Here is a 19889-nt window from a genome sequence, read left to right as displayed (position 1 = left end):
TGCTTCTTTGGGCATGGATCCATGTGACTCATTTTCAGCTTCACTTGGATTTTTGACTTCACTGACGCATATTTATACAAAACTTTATTCAACATACATTTTCCAGCAAAAAAGCAATATACAGGAAGTTGTACACTGCTGCAACATGGAGGAAATTGGACAGAAGGAACTGACAGCTATTCAAGGGCGTCTTTGTACTGCACTCAAGCTAGACATAGTGTAGTGATTGCTTAAAATGAGAAATGAAATTATGTGAAGGAACCAAAAATATACAATGTATATGGACATCTGAATTGATTTGTATCCAACAATTCTTTTTTAAAATATTACAAAGTCAATAGCTTACTATACACTAGTGGGCACTCCTGTGCGAAAGGGTTGCATTTCAATTAGTCTACATCCAAAACCAGTCAAATGCATTTGCAGCTGCTTGCTACGACACAGCAACACTTCAGAAGTCATTAAAGCCATCAAATAATCCCAACATAAACCCACGGCAAAGAGGATAAGGGGAGGAGAACAAATCAAAACCAAAGACTCCTTTTAGTAACAAAATAGTATCTTAAGTGTGAACGTGCAAAAATGAAGTAGACTTAAAACTTGCCATTTGTTTTGTAGAAGATTTGTTGATTTGTTGACTACCTGTGCTAAAGTCAGGAAATATTAACCACATTAGGCAACCAGCATGCCTGTTCCCTAAGACTTTGTGAAGGGTAGAAGAAATGCCAAATTTTCTTTCCCCCATTGCTTCCTTGTTCTTGTGCAGCAGCTTTCTTGTCATTATCAACTATTAAAAATACACTGTATGACCAAAATGATCTAGACACTCCTTGGTCTGGTGCTGTTTTTCATGGTTTTGGCTAGGCCCCATAGTTCCAGTGAAGGCAAATCTTAATGCTACAGCATACAATCACATTTTAGACAATTCTGCGCTTCCTCAACAGTCTGGGGAAGGTCCTTTCCTGTTTCAGCATGACAATGCACACAGCGAGGTCCATATAGAAATGGTTTCTTTTGAGAATGGTGTGGAATAAATTCACTGGTCTACCCAGAGCCCTGACCTCAATCCCATCCAACACCTTTGGGATCAATTGGAAAGCCAACTGCGAGCCAGACCTAATCACCCAATCAGTGCCCAACCTCACTAATGCTCTTCTGGCTGAATGGAAGCAAATTCCTGCAGCAATGCACCAACATCTAGTCTTCCCAGAAGAGTGGAGGTCGTTATAGCAGCAAATATACGTACATACTTTTGGCCATGTAGTGTAGGTACATACTGTCCACACCACTGTGATAAAATCCAATCCATTATTCTAAACCAAGGCAGTCAGAAGACACGGAAGGCCAACTGAGGGGAAAAAAACCCATTGCTGCAAATCCTTTCTGAGAACACTTGTACCCAAGCTGTTATGTGATGCACAAAATGGGTTTGGTTAGTCTTTAATCAGGTAGGTTAGGCCAAAGTTGTGAATCTTGTCAGTTGTGAATCTTGATTGCTTTTTCCAGGTATGTGTAGCGGCTTCTCTTTGGAGCCTTGTTGAAATGGTCAAGCCCTAACCACGGCCGAGGATGCGACATATTCCCTGAGGATGATAAGTTTCATTTTACAAAATGGCTTTACACAGAATGCTTGGACATATTGCTAGAGTATACAACTGCATGAAAACAGTAGATTTGATTTAGCACCCCCTCCCCCACAGTTAAAAACCACATTAATTATAAAAATGTCACACTTACAATATTAGACAGTATCCATATAAAATTTTGTTTTCATACAATGACAAATGAAAAAAACTGAAATCAGAAAATTCACAAAATAATATACCTGGCTGAGACTCAAAGTCTTTCAGATTTACTTCATATTCATCTTCGTTGATGTACTGATGCCGTCCCATCATCACAATTGCAAACTTAAACTAAAAGAAAAACGGGAGGAGAAGTTGATCGGGATGATGACAATTCCAGTAAATCTTGACACTCGAGTTCTCAACAATGTCACACAAGAATTGCTGGACAATTAATTGTCACCTTTTCAAACTCTTTCTCCTGAACATCAAGCATGGTCTGAATTCTCCTCATGACCTCTCTGAAGGGCTCGCCCTACAACAGATAATATGGAGTCAGAGCCTGTCAGCGGATCATCAATGTGCTCAGGTCTCTCTCAGATTACATACGGACAAGTACCTGACGGATTTTCAGTAAAAACGGGATACCAAAAGTTCCAAAAACTTCCTTGTGGAAATGTGCAACAGGAATCAGCATTTCGTTTTCCTTATCAAGATCTACTTGGTCCAGATGAATTTCCTATCACAAAGAAAAGTTAAAAAAAAAAAAAAAAAAGATTAGATTTTTCAATATCACATCCATTTTCACATTTCATTGTGGTTTATGTGAACCAACATTTGACACAACTGGCTTTTACTGAACCAGCCACATAATCTGCAAGCTGCTGGATGACAAACCTCTATTCTGAATGTCCGACTTGCAGCTGGAGATAAACATTCTAACAATTCATCTTCTTGGTGGACCCCAATTATTTTGTAGCTTACAATTTCGAGCAGCCTATAGGGAAAAACAAAAACAATTAAGAATGGCAAAATAACAGATAACATTGCCTTCTACACAAAGAAACATGGCTCCTGGAATCAATTTAGTGTCTGTACTTTACTGCATGTAGTCGTTTCAAACGTGCCCTAATTCCATGAGTCCTAGTGATATTCTCCATCCAGTAATGCCCCTCTTTGAGGAATAAATACTTCCACATTTCAATGTAAAGTGAACAGATTTCTACCAATGCTCTTTTGATCTGCAAAACCTAATCATAATTTAAGCCATTTTCCAAGTCTCCGTGGTGCTCACATCTGGAGTTATAAGGTATAAACAAAACACCCCCAAAAATTGGTGAGGACTGGCCAGATTTCTCATCTGCCTGAAGGGGTCAAAGGTGTATAACCACCACCCTTAGTATTTAGTACTTTTAGTATCGTTGGGGATATACCATCCTCGGTCAATCATTTTCTTCATTCATTCCTTTATTCATTCAATACTTCACCACAAAATGAAACATTCATTTTGAATGGCTAAAGTTGCCAGAGAACTGTCAGTAAATATTCAATGAACAGCGAAAACACCATGTTAACTGTGTTAAGTGGTGTGTTGTTCTAGTGGTAAATAGTGCATTACCTCAACTTTTCTGAGCCTTTTTCAGACAGTTCAACAGCTTTTTTACACTCTTCCAACAGGTCTTGGACACAGCCATGCTTGTCAGGGTAGAGTGTTATTTCCTACAAGTGATGAAACAAATCCCACATATAAGGTTCTCATGCATCCATGTACCAGATCCAAAGTCATCATATCTCAACTGCAAATGATAATACATCCTTGGAATTGCTGTTGATTACCATGTCATTTAAAAATGCTCAAAAATTAACAATGGAATAATGCAACATTGTGTTTTCTTTTACCTCTTCCCGAAACTGACTGTTCAGCCATATGGACTTGAAACTCCTTCGGTTTTCAAAATCTGTGATATTCATCTTCAACTGAGGAGAAAGTGCAAAATTAATCATCAACAACCTGAATCCAGTTAGATAAAAATGTGCAGCATGTCTGACTGTTGATTGACATGTTGATTCTAGCAGTTTCTAGCTGGATTTCTAGCTGGATTTCAAACCTGCTGATAGAACAGCTTCTTAGGCTGCCTGGGCTTGAAGAACTGCAGCAGGTCTCTGAGAGTGCCTTCATAATTGTGCCGGAGAGGGTTACCAGGTCCATCTCTGTATCTATCATGTTACAAAGAAATTCCACAATTAAGATAGTGCTGTGAACAAGTATTTTACCACCTTCCTAATTTCCACTGTTATTGCTTATTTGCACATATAATATTAGAGAAAAGGAAAATGAGTAAACATAAAACACATTTAAAACAACTATTATTTCATTTATTTAATGAAAAAAGGTATCAAACACCCATGTGAGAAAGTAATTCAAGGAGTAACATGGTGGTTGAACGTGACACTTCCCAGTTGTCTTTAGGCAACAACAAAACAAATGCGCATAATTTTTTTATTATTCAGTCATTTCAATGTACTTTAAAACGTATTTTTCTAAGCCTAAATTTCCCACTATAAAAGTTCACCCGAACCGTCTGGGCGTGGTAATGAGAACTGTCCGTGCCCCGTTACCATAGCTACCCCCATGATACGCGCTCTTTTTGGGAGACTGAATTATCACAAGCTAGCTAGTTTAGTAGTATATCAAGTATCGATAGATAGCTAAGGTAAGGACGTTGACTTATATCCAGTTATAATTTTTGCTATCTAGCTAGCCAAGTTAAGACAAAAGCACAACTATAACGTCCTCATAAAAGCAAACTAGCTAGCTAACGTTATCGATAACATTGCCTTATGAAAGCAAACTACCTAGCTAGCTAACGTTAGCTAGACAGCTAAATGAATATAACCAGATAATCTAATAGTCCTTAAAAGGCACTCTAATTTAAGTGAACCTAACGTTAGTCAAATATTTGCATTGTCTTGCCTGTAAGCCAGCGGCGCAAACTATGGGTCTCAAGTTATCCATGGGTTTACGGGGCGTGGAAAGGGGAGTGGTTACTGTATTTGTGACGCACCAAGTTGACAACTTTCTCAACCGGTTGAAAATAGGACGATACATTTAAAACCAAAAATACAGAACGGACATATTTAATACTTTACTCATTGTGTTTCTTCAATGCCTCTTGTGCAAATAGTACATAAAACCGAGAAAGTGTGAAAATCACCATGGTACTCCTTTAATCTTAAACTTCAAAACCGATTGCACCACCTTTAGCACCAATAACTTCAAGAAAACCCTTCCTATACTTTAATATCAGTCTTTCACATTTCTGTGGCTAATTCAGACAATTTGGTAGGTTTTCAAGCAAGAATTGCTCGTTTCAGGTCCTGCCACAGCACCTTTATTGGGTTCAAATCAGGACTTTGACTAAGCCACTCCAAAACTTAAATTTTGTTTCTTTTCTGACTCCAGATATGTATGTGGTCTTTCGTACTTGGCGAACACATACCCTTGGGACTTGAAGAACTGAAGCAACATTGGGTCAGTGTTTAACCTCTGAGCAACAGTTTTAGCCACCTGCAGGAAACATGTTGGCATCAGGAATGCACATGGATTACCAAAGCAATATATCAGGTGCTTCATGAGAAATTACTAAGGTAAATGACACTCCCACAATATAATTTTTGCATGGATGAGCAATCAATATTTAAGTAGTCTAAATACAAGTGTTCTGAAAATCTCTGAAAGTAAAAGGTATGTAGAACATCAAGCTGCTACAGGGTAAGTACATTGCACTAATTAGCATTGGGACTATATTCAATGGAGGATAATGATAATCCCTCTATTTCGCTAAATGCATATGTTGTTACTTATGCTCACTGTGGTTGTAACACACACCAATTACAGCCTAATTATTTTTCATAAGCTTGAAACATAATACTTAAAGTCTTCTGATGTGGCATTGTAACCATTCCAAACAAGTGTTTCATTAAAATCTCAGACATCATATGGGATCTCTCAGTATTTCATTACAAACTAAAAAAGAACAACTTTTTTTGCCAAGATAATTGCATTTGTGGAACTTTATGTCTACCTAAATTATGTATATAAACTAATCTATGTTAGTTTTGTAAATGGTCTCTGTGATGCTCACACCTGGGGTTATAAAGCTTTAAATGGGGCACTCCCTAAATTGGCAAGGATTGGCCAGATTTGGCATTTGTGCAAAGGAGTTAAAATCAAAGATGATGATAATAAAGTTCCTGAAAGCATGAATGCTATGTACACGCTATCGCTCCAACTGTGTCTTCAGGATAAAAGCACCATCTTACACCAGTAAAAATTTTGTACAAATTGTATCATTTGTGTAGGTGCTGATATTCCAATGGGTCTGGCTGACACAAAAAAAAAGACAAAAAGCTGCATATTCTATCCGTCTCATCTGGGAGAAATGTATCTAAGTATGGAAAGCCAAAAGTTGATCAATGTAAACTATAAAAACAATTATAAAAATGATAAATACATTACCTGGAAGTAGTTCATTCTATTTGAGAGTGTCACCACAAAGCCTGGGTCATTGAGGATTGTTTTGTCACAGAAGATTACATCAACACGGTGGTACAGGTCTCTGAAGTAGTCTTTTGCAGTTGGTAATTCACTTGCGTCATTTTCAGGGTCATCCCTATCATGACACAATGGAAAGAATGGGAATGGTGTGAACTCAAACTAAAAAATAAAAATGAAAAAAGATATTTTTAAATAAACGGCTTTAGAAAAACTTACTTCTGAAACACTATTATATCCCCATCCATGAGTTCATCGAGAGCTTTGTCTAGGGAGACATCATAGTCTTGAATTCTCTCTGTTAAGTTTGGTTTAACTTCCTTTAAATAAAAGAGAAAACATCACTTGATCGGAAAAGCCAGATATGCTCCGAGATCTGGATTTTTATTGTAATTGTATTGTTTCACATACATATCAAGGATCAATGATACCCACTTTCAGTATAGAAATTCAACTTTAATTTTAAAGAAAATACCAATTCTTTTGCAGCAGTCCTGAATAAAACTTACCTCATAGAGGATAAGGCTAGTTCCTTGCTGGTATCCTGCTCTTTCACACATGACTGGCAGCAAGTCTCCTATATAAAGATAAATGGAATTAAATTTTATTTCTTCTTTTTTGAAAATATTTGGCATCTCCAATCCCACCAGAATTTGGAATGTCCAATTTGTGAACCATGTACAAGCATGCTCATATACGGCCCCTGCTCCCGGCTCGGGAGAGTGAAAGCAACCCGCGGCTCTCCTCTGAAACACGTGCCTGCCAGTCAGCTGCTTCTTTTCACACTGCAGCCACAAGCCGCACGTGCACAGAGCAGGACCGGAGGAGACCCATTCAGAGAGAGCTGGCCATGAACGCCCAGACAGCCAACAGGAGTCACTCAAGCAATGAACGATACTATATCCATACCAACTGTATCCCTCCCATATGCCTGAGGAATGCGAAGGGGCTGCCGGCCACAGTCGGCACTGGCACGGGTCGGATTTGATCTGGTGCTCACTAACACGCCGCAAGTGGAGATTTTACCGAGCGAGCTACCCAGCAGCCCCTGAAAATTATTTTAATGTGAAAGTGTAACATACATTTTAAAATAACAATAAAATTATTTACTTACTTATTTTACAGGATATAGGAGTGTAGATATGTCCGCAATAATTTAAGCTGCTAGACTTTGGATCGTACATCTTCAAGAACAACATGACATCATCTAAAATAAAAAAATAATTCCTTACATTATTGCAGTGGTTAAAATGAGATCAAAATACAGTGGACAACATTATTTACAGTACAATACATGCCAATCATAACTGAAAAAAGCATTTAAGTGCTAACAGAGCACTACCAATACAAATTCATATCAAGAACACACTTCATTATACACATTCTTCAGTAAACATCAGCGATACTAACAGTTGGGTCTATCTGCAGACACTCACGGTCTTTGTCAAACTTGGGTAAAGCCACACCAGTGGTTGCTATTTCTGGATCGACCGTTTCCAAAAATATTGTCCATGGGTTTTCATTGTCACTCAAGTCAATCATCTATATGGAAAAAAGAACAATAACATTTGAGACACACTTAACACTCCTTAACATTGTTCACTGCATTGGACAAACATGACAACAAAGGCCTTCATGGCTAGCAAGCCAAGTTTGTGAAGAACCTTGATATGATTCATTTGTAAGTGAAACTCTTGGGTATGACACAGGTTGCATTAATGCAGGATTGTGTTTTTCATGGAAAACAGATGAAAACACAAAATGTTAACTTATGAAAATGCAGACTACTGCATTATTTATGCAGTTCAGTTTTAAGATGAGAGATGTATTGATTTTCAAAATATGTACAGATTTCTAATATTCTGAGTGTACCACCAGTTGGGAAATAGATGGATTGACATGCTTCACAAAATACAGCATCACCAGCCAACAAACAGCAACAATGTTCCTGAGCTGAATTGAAGTTGCACTTGATGATTTTTACAGAAGTTTCAAATAACAAGTTTTGAGCATTTCAGCAACTTTCTGAAAGCTAGTGCAACATGCATGAGGAGCTTATACAAAGATCAGTTCAAACATCTTCACAATGAAACCGCAAAACAAAGGATGACATCTGACAAATAATACACGTTACATACTTACAGACTTGCTGCAATCAGCGTCATAATCCAACATGGCTGGCCTCTTTGTACCATTACTCCTTGCCTGCATTGGCCATAACCGTATCTGATCCTGAGGGAAGCCCTGCAGCAAATCATCACAAGCCAAAATGCATTTTTAAATCAACTTGAACATAGCGTCAGATTATTCCAAATTTAAAAAAAATAAAAATAATAAATAATTCATACTGTAAAACTGGAAAATTTAGAATGAGCTATGAAGCTTACCATTGTCTGGGAGAGGTTCTGGACAAACTCTGCAAGCGTAGAGTTCTTCAGGAATTTGAACACTGTGTACTTAACTTTTTCTTCGTCATACATGTCATTGCCCTGATGTCCACAGAACTGATCTTCTGTTACAATCTAAAACAAAACAATGCACAACAGAATAAGAGATATTAAAACACAAATACTATCAGGGATGGATAATAAGGTACTTTAAAAGACTGTATGTTAGCATGAACATGCAAGGGTCCATATATCCTTTCAGGGCTAGGACAACTGAGTCCAGGTATTATCAGACAAAAATGATTTTTACAAATATATTAAAGGAAAAGTTATACTGTATTTGAAATGAATATATTGAAATTAATATTGTATTTTTATTATCTGCAGCAACCTGAGTACAATTAATATAATGTTATGTCTGATAAGCAATGCTCCTAAGACCAACCAAATAATTAATGACTTAGGCAAGACAACCCCTGCACTGTCATTATCATAATAATTTCAAAATCAATCATTGATACATAGGTGGACACTTGTTTAAAATTAAATGGAACTCGTGTTTAAGTAGGACATTACAATCCTTTGCTGGGAAAATTTAGAAGAAGGCATGCATGTGTGCTATAGGCTAGGTGTGCCAAGGTATCAGCAGCCGTGAGTTGACAACAAGCCTTCAAAGACGTGACTGTATTACTTAAAACTGACCTTCACTTATCTCTCTGTGAGATTGCTTCCATCATTTGTGAACAAAATTCTATTAACCAAAATCCTTTATTGTTGTTAGCTGTTATCAAACTAGCTAGATAAACCACACCACACCAGGCTCAGAAAATATAGTTAGATTGCTATTTATCCAAACTTTTGATTTAAATTACCAATGAGAACAAATCAACAGCTAGACATCTTGTGCATTACAACAGTAAACTAAAAATGCTGCATTTGCCTGCCTATTTTTATTGTTTTGAAATTAAAAAGATGCTAATTGCCCTTCATATCAGTTGTTAAATGTGAATGTACACGCTAACATTACATTTGAAAAACAATTGGCCTAAATGCGGTTCATATCCCACAGGTTATGGTTTTTATAGTTATATAGTTCGTTCACATCGTCTTATAGATCTTGAACTCAGAAGCATCAAGCAAATATCAACAATGAACCATGTCTGAAGAGTAAATGTAGTCTGTGTACCTGCACTTGCATGTACAGATGAGCCTCCTGCCGCTCCTTCCTCTTCTGGGCTTCCACCCTCTTCTCTTCCTGGAGTCGCTCTACCAGCTGCTGAGGGATGTCGAGGTCTGTAACAGGCTGCAACACCTCACCTTCAGAGAAAACTTGGTATTAACTTCCCACTTCGTAAGACTCTTCAGTACAAAATGCAAACATTTTTTGTTAAATAAGTCCAGTAGGGGGGTTCTGTTTATTAGGTTGTCTATCACATGTATACTTGCAAATACTCATTACAGAAGTAACACATAACACAGTCCTCCAGCTCTACTGATCATAAATATTTTACTTTACATTTTTAAAAATTGTATTATTTTCCTGTTTATACATATGTAAGGTATTTTTAGTCATGGCTTAACCAGCGCTTTTTAAGTAAAAGTGATTGCACAGGGTCTTTAAAAAATTAGCTCACCAATTTTAAACGATCTGCAATGTGAAATAATATTTATTTGCTTACTGAGTTTGGATTCTCTAATGTACACCAACATGTATGCGTTTGTACAGTGACGCACAGATAAGTCATCGTCATGCCCTCCGTAGTTGTGCTCAATCGCCTCTTCTTTCGTACATCTGGACACAACATCGTCATCAAATTTGCACCACTGAAAAGAGAGGTAAAAAATGTTGGACTTCATTGTTCATTTTCATCACAGCTATGATCATATGTATGATAATCAAACCCATTTTCAATGTCACCATTGTTATTATTAGCACTACCATTTAACAATGCCTTTTTCAGCATGAGTTGCAATGCCTCAGACACCCATAATTCCTAACAACATCATAACTTTATGAATAAGAATAGACTGAATAAGCATTTAAAACACACACTAGAGCATCATTTTAACACCTACTGCATTGAAGAGGGAAGGCATGTGACCTCCTAGGCCACTGGAATAGATTCAAGCTCAGGTAGATCTGTGGTATTTACCCAAAACACTGGGATGTGGCCAGTGAGAACATGGTAGAAGCATCACAATTTTAATGTATATGAAATATAATATTTATTTAGTCGATATAGAGCCGATTTAGTCGATTGTTTACAAGCTGTAGGGTGAGACTAAGACCAGATCAGAAAACCCATGGAGAACAATGAAAAGAGCTGGAGTGTGGGCAAAATAAATAACAGCAAAGTAACTGCAGCCTAAGCAGAGTTTTGGATACTTTGTTCAGCGAGAAAGTCAACACTATCAGCTTCTTGGACATTTCTGAAGTTCTAAGAATTTATTGGGATTTCTATAGAGTAATTGAGGATCTACCACATAAATACAAGCAGACCTTTCCCATAGCAACACAACATTTACGTTTTATGACAATGCAATACATAATGCATTAAACGCCATCATAACTAATGCAAGGCACATGCCACTAAAACATTTGCTCAATTAGAGTCACTCAGCACATGTTGGGTAAATGTAAGGCAAAAAGAAAGGTTTCTCACTATTGGCTCCTTGAAACTCACTTTTTCCTCTCCTCTGGGGTTGAGATAGACCACATAGTGCCCGCCATGGTTATCCCCACTGTGAACCAGCACTGCGTGGAGAACGTAATTGGCAGGGTCCTTCACATCTGGCTTCTGCAGAAACTCATCGAGAGGTAACTGTTCTGGGAACTCAAATCTGAAAGAGATGAAAGCCAATTAAGTTGTACTGAATTGAGTTTCCAATTAAAAGTCTAATGAATTCAAATGCACTTTTTACCTCAGTTCAAATACCTTGTATGATAACTTTTTAAGTAATGTGATTATTTACATATGTAAAACTTAGATAAAGTAACTTGATTTGCTTGTGGTAAATCCACAAATATAGCACAAAATAGCAGTTTAATTCTTGTGAAAGAAAGCAACAAGCCAGCAAAAACATTATTACTTCGCTGTAATGTTTGCTCTATGATGTCACTATTAATATGCAAAGCTTTTTTGTAGAGCTCTAACATTGTGTTAACTAGCTTGCATTCTTACTGTTTAAAATGCATCTCACAATGAACAAATCGGAAACAATCTCAGATTTCATCCTTAAAAATATAATGAACAATACTGAAATGTGAAGTTTTAAATAAATTATTAAAAATCTGAAATGTTTACCTGTCATTGATCTTTATGTTTTGGTCTGTCTGGGGGTCATACATAAATCGCATGAGCTGCAAGTGCAGAACCGGAGGCAATGTCAGGAACTTCACCCCTTTTTCAGCTTCCTGTTAAAACACAAAATTTTACATTTTATTTAATTAATTAATGAATTTATTTATTTTAACAGTTGAAATTTCAAAATGTTCCTAATGTAAATAACTCACTATACAACTACTTCAATTGTAGCCATTCCTCTGTAAACAAACTCCGGCTTTCATGTTATTGAAATCTGCACTCCACGTAGGGTGAGAACTCACCTGCAGACCATGCTCTCCAGCATCATATTTGTTGTCCCCATCCAGCTGTTCCACTGTCACGTAATCTTTGAAGGACTCAAAGACTCAAGAGAAAATACAACTTGTTGCAATTTTTTTACACAGGTTTTCATGAATAAACAATTTCTATTCAACATGTAGAGTCAATGTGTTGAGTTAAAATTAAAGTGCAATTATTTTGTTTCTAGGGAGTTTTTTATCCTTTAATTCTAATAGACTCACATCAAAAATGGATTGCAAAACTGCATGGCTGCCAGTATCCTTGTCACAATATTTCTCAAAAAAAAAATGAAATTAGTAAAATTTGCCAATAACATACTACACAATACCAATTTCTGCCTCATTATTGATTCTGTTATTTAAATACAAACATAATCAAACTAATTTATTTGTGAAGCTTTTTAAAAAAATTACAAACACTGTGTTGGAAAAACCAGGGCTATAATCCTTAGAAAGGATTATGCAGGTCAACAAACACCGGGAAAAATGTATCATCAATTTGGAAACAGAACAGGCAACATTTTTACTTACTCTTTTTCTTTCCCTTTATACTGAGCTGGATATCATAGTAATCTTCTATTCGCTCAGATATGTAGTCCACATGCTTACACTGGATATAGGACTGCAATAAAATAGCATTTAAGAAATTTATTTAAAAATAAACATATTAAATTTTAAAATTATGATAAAGATAGATTACGCAAACGTGAGCTTACCACCATCTTTCCCCTGAAAAGTTTAGGAATAGTGCCTTCCACACAAGTGCCTTTCATCTTGTTCTCAACATTGTCGAGAAGCTAAAATATATACATTTTGTTTAGAAAATTGGTCATTAGCCAGACAGCCACATACAGTAAATTTACAATTATGCTGCACAAATACAGAAAGTAGTACATTTGAAACATTGTTGCCTAAGCACAACACACAATAAAAGCAATACATGCATTTTTTTAGTTGCAATACAATGTCAATCAGAACTACAGAACTCTGAACTTCGAATACACATTAAAAAAGGAATACTTACCACTCGACAGAGTTCCTGCACATCGTGCTGCATGAAACTGTCTAGTGTTTCCCACCTTCAAGGAAAATCAATTGTTAAATCCTCTAAAAACACAAAAAGAAAAATCAGGGCTGGGTGGTATACCCTATTTTTCAGTATAATGATATGAATTCACACAACGGTATGTGATTTTCCGATCAGAAGAAGGCATGCATGGAAGTTGCAAGGCTTTGATGCTGACTGGATGTCATATCAACACCCAATAGACAGGAGTGTTTTCTTTAAAACCCCAGAACCACTTTACATGGCCTCTGAAGTTTGGATGTTTACAACCGTATCAGGTATAATTAAAGTAAAAAGACAAAAGAAAGCCAATACGCTTGCCGGATGGCAATGATTGTCATTTTGTTAATCCTTTTGATAATCGTCAATATTATTATCACCCAGTCCTAGCTTGAAGTAGCATTCTTCATGTTTATTATCCAATTTTTGAATGTTACTCAATATTTCACACCGTATCATATTTTCATTTTGTTTACATCTTGTGTAATTGGTATTGGAAAATCAAATGCCATTAATAAAATGAAAAACATCCTATATATGACATGATATTTTGGAATATCATATATGATACGATATTTTGGAATAGCATGTATATGATATGACATTTTGGCCATACTGCCCAGCCCTGAGGAAAATACAACAAAAAGTTCATGAGTAAACACACAATGTAATACCTACCCAAATGACTTTGTCAACTTCTTTGTTCCCACGGGCTTATCACTATGTTGAAGCTCATAGAAAACCCTCTGTAGGGCAAGCGGCACACTTTTGGAGGAATCATCTCCTTCTGTAGGCATCATATACACAGCCTGAAACCGGAGAATAATCCATATTATTAAAAAGAATTTGCAAAATGAATTTTAAAGATAGTAGAGCACAGGAGAATACCAACAATTACACATGGAATAAGTTTTAATGCCAATTTAATGCTAAGGTTTCAACTAGAAAGGCAATTCTCTAGCGTTCATACTAGATGTATCAACTCATTTTATCAGGCTATACAATGCACGCTGACCCGCCGAAGCTGATTTGTGAAGAACAGTGTCTGTAATAAACTGTTCATGTAGCATGTCGCTCCTTGGTTCTTCAACCCAACATAGCCGGTGTGTTTCTTTGAATCCCACCTGCAAAGAAAAAAAAGTATGATTAGATCATAATTCTGATTTGGATCAACTATTCTCAAAGAGGAAATGATCCTCCATAGTACAATAAAGTCAATCAATCAGAATAGTCAGTCAGACATATGGTGCATAATGCATTTGGATTTGAGATCAAAAGACGAATGTGACAAAAGTACGGACAAGCAGCTTTTGACATTGGTGTACTGCAGAATGCCAGGCTGGTAGTTAAACATGTAGCCTTTCACCACGGAACCTACTGGTAGAATTCTAGCAGCGTTGTAGGCTAATTTGAATGCAATGACAGTGAAGTGTATGCTGATTAAGTGATAACGGTTGCTATATTGACTAACTTGCAACATTTTGTAATGCTTCTGCTTTGACTCAAAACAGTCAATACAGGCACCTGGACACTTTGGAACTGGCCACTGTCTTGCCATTCTGGACATTTCACAAACAATACAACAAGAAATTCAACTGATGAGTGCTTGGGACAATAAAGGGCAAGTAAATCAAAGGTAACGGTCTTTCATGCCCCTGGGGGTGTTTAATGCATCAATCAAAACAGTTAAACACATGCCGTCACCTGATGAATGAATGGCTGACAGGAAAACGCAAGTCAGTGAGTGAGGCTAGGAAAGTGACTGAGGTTTAGGTGAAAGAATCTGAAATGAATACTCACGCCACTCCGTGTGGTGCATCAGCCTGTACATACACTTCAAAGGACACTTTGTCATCTTCAATAAAGCCCCTCTCTGGATCAGTCACATCCTGAAATTGGGCAACATCATTTTTTGTGTTACCATGTAATAAATACCACTGCAGGCAAAAACTGGGATTGTAAACGTAGTTTCTTTCTGTGTGTACAATTTCATGATCAAGTGTGGTTACACTATAGTATCAACTCTGCGGGCATAATTTAGAACCCATGACCAATTTAAAAGAAGTACATCAACTTCCATTGAGTCTTGCTCTTAGAAGGTGTTAATGCTTGTTATGCAAACGTATAATACATACATAAATGGCAACAAAACTTACACTCCAAGACATGAAGTTGGAAAAGCCCCAGTCATTTTCCTTGTGAAAGAAAAGGTGGCTGATCCTGCGACTGAAAGATTTTTCATCATCTTTAAAGTTTATGATTTTCAGCATTGCCTGGGCATGACATGACCATGACCTGAAAGTAAAATAAACACACATTAGATGCAGAATATATAAGCATATCAGGGTTTGAAATTAACTTCAGCCTGTATTTCACAATTTTAGATTTGCAATCAAGCAATTCACATGTGGATAAAGAGCAGATTCTCAGCTTTAAATAAACCTCAATGACCCAGTGCAGTGACAGGCATGAGTCTCGGATGAGACGTTAAACCAAGGTCCTGACTCACTATGGTCATTAAAAACTCCATGACACTAATCACAAAGAGGCAAAATTTCCAAACTGACTCTCAACCTGCCGCCTAATTATCCCAATTTAATTGCCTAAAAATTGTTCTCTCCCTCTCCACCTTAACCGATGCGTGGGGAGCATTCTGGTGCAAAATGGTTGGTGTGCATTACCCAAGTGGGTGCTACACATTGATGGTGGGTGAGGTGAGATCCCAAGTGTAAGAGAGATTTCTGTATGTATTGATTCTAGGCTTTCGATTGTGTTTGGAGTCCATTTTTGGCATCTGTAAACAAGAGAACCAAAGTTGTGCCAATGAAAGTCAAGGAAGCCATTATGAGGCTGACAAATAAAAACAAAACAGTCAGAAACATAGGTCAAACCTTAGACTTACTAAAATCAACTGTTTGGAACATTATTAAGAAAAACAGTACTGGCGAGACAGATTTGCCCTCCAAAACCAACACAAAGGTTTGTCTTACGTGGATTCAGACTCTGCATTGCACTGAAGGAAGAAGCCCACACTCTTCTGGTGTGGCCTGTCTGGGTAGAAGCGAGGCATTACCATGATCTTCCAGGGCAAGTTCCTCACAAAACAAGGTTGGCCAAGAACAGACTCGCTCAGTCTGCTGAATTGCTCCACTACAAAGCGAAAAGTAGCTTCTGATCGCCAACTGGTGTCTGAAAAAGAAAAAAAAACAAGAGGTCAATATAATTTGGTAAATTCTGGAGGTTTTGCTGTGACCACACTGACCAATCATTTTTGTTTTGAAAAATGAATGAATTTGTCTTTCAGAGCCCCCCAGTGATATTAAGAGTTAGGTCTCCACAAATAGAAATGATCCATTTGAATTATGTTGTGCTCACACAATTGCACAGCTGATCCGTTTACCAGAAGTATTGGTCCACTGCATCAACAAACCTATTCATGAAAAACTGCTAATACCAGCCTATACCTCAAGACCATCTCGCACAAGTGTATAACCTAGATCAAAACATTAATGTCTATTGTGCTATTGTGTGAACTGTGCATGCGCATATGCTCACAAAGCCGGCTGAGAAATTTGGGACAATTGTACATACATTTTTTCTCTGCTGCACAGTTTACTTGTGCTTTAACTGGGTTAGCTAAACAGATAGTAAGAATGATCACATTTCATCCAAAATAGCTTGTTTGCTAGCTTGCTAACACCAGCTCTGCTGTGACCAGATACAGCAGACAGGCTGGCTAGCATGGTGTTATTGACAGCAGACACTGACAGCAAGCTAGAAGTAGCTAATGACGGTTCATTAAATAGTTGCTAACTTTCCAACAATTGAATGCAGTTAATTACATTATAATGCATTCAGTTAGCTAGCAGAAATACTTATCTACATCAAACTAGCCAACTGTTACAATGCAAGAGAACATAAGCTCCTATCAGTTAACTGTTAAAAAAAATATGATCCCATTATTTCAAAATATTTGTTTATTCTTTGATTTGATTGAGCACAGCTCTTTTGCTGCTACATAAAAATGGTAGCTCTAAATTACAAGGTTTGCGGGTCTGCTCCCTATTTTCTGTAACTTAAATGCATTAAAGACACTGGGCCTCATACAAAACTTTTCTTAACTCAATCTTACTTTTGTTCTTAAAAATATTTGATTTATGACATGTGTAGACCTTTGTTTTTGTGCATATCCCAGGTTAATGAGATGATGAATGCTGACGGTTTGTAAATTTTATGTGTAGTCCTGTTCATGTGATTAGCATAAGGAAACAGCCATGTCTAAAAATATGAATGCTGAAATGGTCTTAAAAAAATTCTTACACACAGTTTACGAATCAAATGTAATTGTACACATCTTCTATGAAAGAGGGCCATTAAATCCAATCTCAAGTAATAAACCACACGCAATGCTTTATTTGGTCAATGCTCTTTTTATAGGACTATTGTTTTCTTTTTCACTGTTTTACATTTCTGACCATTCTTTCATTGTCCAATACAAAAATTAGTAACAACCCTCCTAGTTTACACTTTTAGTCAATCCAATCCCTAATAGCCAAGTTAGTAGTATCACCCCAAAACTCCCTGGCCCATTGGCACTGGCACAATCAGAATTCTATCTGGAGAATGAAGCATGACACACAAAGAACGATTCTGGCAGCTGGACACAGCACAGAAGTGTTCTACATGAATTGCAATTGCAGAATTCAAATCTTACCATCCTCCATGTCTTCCTCTGTGTTATGTCCATCAGCCATGGCTACATTCCCATTGATGACAGGATTCTGGGAGATCCTCAGGGGGTTGTCTGTATCTCCAGCTATGAAAAAAAAAACAACACCGGTGTTTTGAAATTCATGTGTACATTCCTGATCAATACATTAGTCAGCCAGAGCCTGCCGGGTCCCCAAGAATGTATGATGATAAATATGGGGTGGGGTCAGGTGTGGTCAGTTTAAAAAAAATAAAAAAGTTTGTCTATGTATTTAGCAGTGTTCACAAAACCCAGTGCTCTATAGTGCGACCATCAGATCAGGCATGCAACATCTTTCTATTCCAAGATTAATCAGAGCCTAAACTATGGAATACCTTGTCAAATTTTGGGACTGATACTGATTTTATTTATTTATTTTTTTAACCATTCATCCAGTGTGTCCTTACAAACTTAAAAATTCATAATTTCCGTATGCTGCATTCGTTTACACGACGAGTCCCTGGCGTATTCTGTGATTCTTCGTATAAACCAAATCCCATCAATGTAGCCTACAGTTGGCACGAAGCATATGAGTAAGGCAGTTCGTGTGCCTGGGGGATTTAACACAAATCTTAAAAAATTAAATAATAGCGTTACACCTTAGAAATATTCAAAATTATTAGCCGCGTGTTTTCCATTTACGGAGTCTGGACAACCAAGTGTTGTTGACAGCTAACTTGAAAGCTATGCTGCCAATTCTGAGCTAAACTACGAATTTCCAACAATCTAACTTCTTGACAATCAAACTGCAACCTTGAAGGGATTGTTACAAATTGTTATAAACTTATCATTGCAAGCAATTTACTTTTTGATAATCAACACTTCCTGACAATCGAACTAATTTCCCAATTTACTAAACTAATTTATTAGGGAAAGGGTACGGTTAGCTAGCTAACGCTGAGGACAAACATTACCGTAGCGTTAGACTAGCTAGTCTACATTGTTAGTTAAGTTAGTAAATTCTGTATAGTCTATGTTCTGCGTGGAATCGAGACAAACTATCTTTTTTATTGTTAGCTTATTGTCTACTGTCAGGACGCAAAGTGTCGCTGAGTCTGAGCTAGGGAAGTAGCTATTCCGCATGTTAGCAACTGATGGTAGAAAAATATTTCCTGCTAACGGTTACCTAACATACGCATTCAGTAGCCGAGCCTGTCGTAGCTAGTCTAACCTACGAAATTAGCAAACGACAAACAAATCAAATGCTGCGTTGCTAGCCATCTCTCCGACTAGATACAAAAATGAATCATTGGATACGTCAGATCGTTCATTGGGCAACATCAACGTATGCAACTTTGATAGCTAGCCACAACTATAATTTAAATTGATATGACCAGCCATCGATTAACTATAGTTTTGGTCTTCGTGATGAGCTAAAAAAATAAAATGAAATAAAAAACAGTTAGGGCGTCTGATTAACGGCAAGCTAGACTTGTATCCATTTTTACACGAGGCCTTCCATAACTTTACCTTCCATCTCCATATCCTCGGGCTCGCTAAGCTGTTGCTCGCCGGTTTTTTGCTGCTGTTGCTGAGTGTGGTTGTGGTTCTGGTTCATTTTGACGATTGTTGTGGTGTGATGCCTGTCGTCTTCGTTCCCCTCGCCCTTTCCTGATGCTAGCTCAGAAAGGAACCCGGTCCGAGAAAGGTGTATTTGGGGAGGTGGAGGGGAAGACAGGTCGAGCCCTGGCGGTTGGGCCTGTTCTGCAGCAACCTCGACCTTTCCAGCTCTCAGTGCTGGGGGTTGTGGAAGGGAGATCGGTGGGGGAGCAGGCAAAGAAACGCGGACGTATTTGCTCGCTATTCGCCCAATCTCGGCTACTTGATGGGGTATTAGCCGCTGACTTTGAGGGATAAAAAGGACTCCAAAAGGGAAGCCCGTTAAGCAAACCAGTCTTGCGCTCCCCCCCACGAAAATGGGACAGGAGGCGAGGTGAGAGA

General features: G+C 37.6%; 1 protein-coding gene across 2 annotated transcripts; it reads right to left on the bottom strand.

Moving 5' to 3' along the window:
- Window positions 1-67: 67 nt before the first annotated feature.
- On the bottom strand, window positions 68-19889 carry LOC135248261 (ubiquitin carboxyl-terminal hydrolase 7). Of its 2 annotated transcripts, none has more exons than XM_064322669.1 (31): window positions 19419-19889; window positions 17913-18014; window positions 16189-16387; window positions 15355-15493; window positions 14999-15087; window positions 14214-14322; window positions 13877-14007; window positions 13157-13211; window positions 12849-12929; window positions 12664-12754; window positions 12115-12197; window positions 11813-11922; window positions 11171-11348; window positions 10187-10331; window positions 9694-9824; window positions 8508-8642; window positions 8263-8364; window positions 7557-7662; window positions 7235-7327; window positions 6630-6697; window positions 6340-6440; window positions 6085-6238; window positions 5066-5133; window positions 3674-3782; window positions 3465-3542; window positions 3184-3284; window positions 2463-2562; window positions 2185-2304; window positions 2029-2100; window positions 1826-1916; window positions 68-1583 (listed from the first exon to the last, which is right to left on the bottom strand). In XM_064322669.1, exons 1-31 carry the CDS (start codon window positions 19504-19506, stop codon window positions 1477-1479), a joined length of 3336 nt encoding a protein of 1111 aa, XP_064178739.1. In that variant the 5' UTR covers window positions 19507-19889; the 3' UTR covers window positions 68-1476. The 2 variants fall into 2 exon arrangements, with proteins under 2 accessions (XP_064178739.1, XP_064178738.1); XM_064322668.1 differs by having other exon boundaries at window positions 11192-11348; window positions 19419-19646.

Source organism: Anguilla rostrata, chromosome 2 (assembly GCF_018555375.3).
Source record: "Anguilla rostrata isolate EN2019 chromosome 2, ASM1855537v3, whole genome shotgun sequence".
NCBI classification, from domain to species: domain Eukaryota; kingdom Metazoa; phylum Chordata; class Actinopteri; order Anguilliformes; family Anguillidae; genus Anguilla; species Anguilla rostrata.
The sequence above is the reverse complement of the archived record's forward strand: the minus strand, read 5'-3'. Positions and strand labels throughout refer to the sequence as shown.